The 4,023-nt window shown below is 40.0% G+C and overlaps 1 protein-coding gene across 1 annotated transcript in view; it reads right to left on the bottom strand.

Moving 5' to 3' along the window:
• The window catches only part of NUP205 (nucleoporin 205kDa), a 92,807-nt gene that overhangs the window by 81,967 nt on the left and 6,817 nt on the right, over positions 1-4,023 (bottom strand). Inside the window, exon 2 of the mRNA XM_012000119.1 lies at positions 1,034-1,176. Within this exon, the coding sequence (XP_011855509.1) occupies positions 1,034-1,176 (143 nt within the window). The remainder of the gene's footprint in view (positions 1-1,033; positions 1,177-4,023) is intronic.

The following is a 4,023-nucleotide window of genomic DNA, read 5'->3' on the forward strand; positions in this document are numbered from 1 at the left end:
AAATAGTCTTCAAATATTATTAAGTTTATCTCCTAGCTAAACATAATATTAACTTCTATGGAGAATAAAGACATAATCATTTCTCCTAAGAAAAATTCCATTAAAATCACAGCAGGGCACAGTGGCTCACATCTGTAATTCCAACACTTTTTGAGACCAAGGCAGGAAGATCACTTGAGGTCAGGAGTTCAAGACCAGCCTGGGCAACATATCTAGACTCTATCTCTAAAAAAAATTAGCTGGGCATGGTGGCACACACCTGTAGTCCCAGCTACTCAGGAGTGAGGAGCCAGAAGAACGCTTGAACCTAGCAGTTTGAGGCTACAGTGAGCTATAATCAGGCCACTGCACTCCAGCCGGGAGGACAGAGCAACACCCTGTCTTTAAAAGATATCTAGAAAAGAAAATCACCGAATCACTGGAGACAGGTAACATATTTTCATTACATACATTAAGAGTTTACTTCCAAAGATCTACTATTTGATAGCACAACAGGGTGATGATAGCCAATAATAATTGCACATTTTAAAATAACTAAGAGTATAAATGGATTGTTTGGAAAACAAAGGAAAAATTCTTGAGGGGATGAATGATATACCCCATTCTCCACGATGTGATTATTTCACACTGTATGCCTGTATCAAAACATCTCATGTACCTCTTAAATATATACATCCTTTATGTACCCACAAAAATTAAAAATTAAAAAAAGGTTTTTAAAATAGTTTTTGCAGCTGGCATGGTGGCTCACGTCTGTAATCCCAGCACTTTGGGAAGCTGAGGCAGGAGGATCACTGAGACCAGGAGTCCAAGACAAGCCTGGGCAACAAAGTTAGACCCTGTCTTTTTTTTTTTAAGTGTTTAGGGGCACATGTCATCAGGACTTCATGAGACTGTGTCATAGTAAATAAATTTCTGAAAAGAATCCGAAAATTAAAAAAAGAAGAAGAAGAAAAAAAGAGTTTACTTGCTTCCTCAATCTTTAAACAAAAAAAAAAAACCCAAAAAAAAACTGAAAAAGAAAATTTCTTACCGGATTTTTGAACAATGAGATGAAGTCAGGTTTGTGTTTCTTTAAAATCTTATCAAGAAGGTGAACAGCTTCAGGTTGTCTTCTCCAAAGAGCATTTCCCACTTTATGCCAAATGTCTTTGTAAGGACCCCATAGACTAGCAGCTTAAAGAAAAAAATAAATGAAACCACCGTCAAAGAAAACATACACTTGAAAAATAGTATGAGGTTACCATCTACACATTTTAGTTACACCCACAGCTACTTTTTCATCTAGGAAGGTATCTTAATTAATATAATTATCAATTATATTATAAATAACTATAATTAGTACGTTACATTAACTATATTAAAAATCATTTAATATAATAAATGATTGATATATTGATTGATATATTATATTGATAATGATTGATGATTGATATAAATGATAATTATATATCAATGTGCTGATTAAGAGACACTAATATAAAAGCATAGTTTATTAAAATTCTCAAGCATTGATATAAAGACATCACTTTATCCGACTCGTAAAATAAATCCTGACTTCAGGTCAGGCACAGTGGCTCAAGCCTGTAATCCTGGCACTTCGGGAGGCCGAGGCGGGCAGATCACCTGAGGTCAGGAGTTCGAGACCAGCCCGGCCAATATGGTGAAACCCCGTCTCTACTAAAAAGACAGTAATTAGCTGGGCATGGTGATGGGTGCCTGTAATCCCAGCTACTCAGGAGATTGAGGTAGGAGAATCACTTGTATCCGGGAGGCGGAGGTTGCAGTGAGCCAAGATGGCACCACTGCATTCCAGCCTGGGCAACAGAGTGAGACAGCATCTCAAAATAAATAAATAAATAAGTAAGTGCATCTCTGGCCAGGCGAGGTGGCTCACACCTGTAATACCAGCACTTTCGTAAGCTGAGGCCAGTGGATCACCTGAGGTAAGGAGTTCTGACCAGCCTGGCCTACATGGCAAAATTCTGTCTCTACTAAAATATACAAAAAACTAGCCAGGCATGGTGGCGCACACCTGTAATCCCAGCTACTCAGGAGGCTGAGGCAGGAGATTTGCTTGAGCCTGGGAGGTGGAGGTTGCAGTGAGCCGAGATCGTGCCACTGCACTCCAGCCTGCGTGACAGAGTGAGACTCCATCTCAAAAAACAAAAAACAAAAAAATTTAAGCTCCATAAATTAACAGTAAAGTATCGAAGAAGATAAGACAAACAATCCTTGTCTTAAAGCTCACAAGTTGGGGAGATACAATGTACATAAGTGAAATATTCCAGTAAAGGAATATGATTGTTGGCACAAACAATAAAATAATTTCAAAAAATCAAACTGATGGTCAGAGTTGGCTAAGGAATGGCTGCACTTGTGCAGCGTTTGAAGGATGAGGAAAATCTGGGCAACAAACAACAGCTAAGAATAAGTGTGAGCAAAGGATCAGAGACAGGTGTGAGGGTGTGAAAGAGAATTCACAGAGCAGTAGCAAGATTAAAGAGGCAGGAGTAGTGCTTTCAAACTCTGACTATAATCCATAGTAAGAAATATTTCACGTTTCAACCCAGTACACATGTATATACAAAACTGAAACAAAAGTATTATATAAAATACTAAAACTCAGGCTGGCTCTCACCTACAATCCCAGCACTTTAGAAGGCCGAGGCGGGGAGATCACTTGAGGCTAGGAGTTCGAGACCAATCTGGCGAACATGGTAAAAACCGGTCTCTACCAAAAATACAAAAATATTAGCTAGGAGTGGTGGCACACACCTGTAATCTCAGGTACTCATGAGGCTAAGCACCAGAACTGCTTGAACCTAGGAGACAGAGGTTGCAGTGAGCCTAGATGGTGCCACTGCACTCCATCCTGGGCAACAGAGCAAGAATCTGTCTCAATAACAACAATAAAAAACTAAAATAAATTCATTTATTACATTTAATGTATGTATATTGTGTTCTGATATTTTGTGTTCTATCCAATTTTTGGTGAGGGGTCCACTAAATTGATTTTATCTTTATTGTTTTTAAGATACAGTCTCACTCACTCTGTCACCCAGGCTGGAGTGCAGTGGCACAATCTCCACTGACTACAACTTTCACCCCCCGGGTTCAAGTGATTCTCCTGCCTCAGCTTCCTGAGTAGCTGGGGTTACAGGCGCGCCACCACGCCCATCTAATTTTGGTATTTTTATTAGAGATGAAGCTTCACCATTTGGCCAGGTTGGTCTCGAACTCCTGACATCAAGTAATCTGCCTGCCTCGGCCTCCCAAAGTGCTGGGATTACAGGCGTGAGCCATGGCGCCCGGCCTCTAGTAAACTGATTTTAGACTCACCATTTAAAAAATATGACCCTAAAGCTAAAGTTTCCTGTTTGGAAATAAGCAGATAAGGTAACCCTGTGTTTAGACTCTGAAGGAAAAACTGGTCAAAACCAATCAATTACTCAACAGATGAAACTTAAAACTAACTATAGCCTAAACATTAAAGATTGTAAACAGGTTAAACTGCTGAGAAAACCCAAATCCAAATAAAGTTACCAGGATATAAGAATAACATGAAAGATAACTGTAATGTAATTAAATACATTATAAACCAATGAACAATGATGTCAGATGATGCAATGTAATGAAAAAAAAAATTTTTTTGAGACACGGTCTCACTTTGTCGCCCAGGCTAGAGTACAGTGGCGCCATCTCAGCTCACTGTAGCCTCGACCTCCTGGGCTGAAGAGATCCTCCCACTTCAGCCTCCTGAATAGCTGGGACTACAGGTGTGCAACCACAACCGCCTAATTTTTGTTTGGTTTTTTTTTCCTCCTTTTTTTGGGTAGAGACGGGCTTTCACCAAGTTGTCCAGGTTCGTCTCACACTCCTGGACTCAAGCAATCTGCCCACCTTGGCCTTCCCAAGTGCTGGGATGAACGGCATGAGCCACCACACCCAGGCTGAAAAAAAAAAATTGTAAAGGGGAGATATACAGGGAGAGGATGGACTAAACCAGTGGAGCTGGATCAT

Source organism: Mandrillus leucophaeus, unplaced genomic scaffold, assembly GCF_000951045.1.
Source record: "Mandrillus leucophaeus isolate KB7577 unplaced genomic scaffold, Mleu.le_1.0 Scaffold619, whole genome shotgun sequence".
NCBI lineage: Eukaryota > Metazoa > Chordata > Mammalia > Primates > Cercopithecidae > Mandrillus > Mandrillus leucophaeus.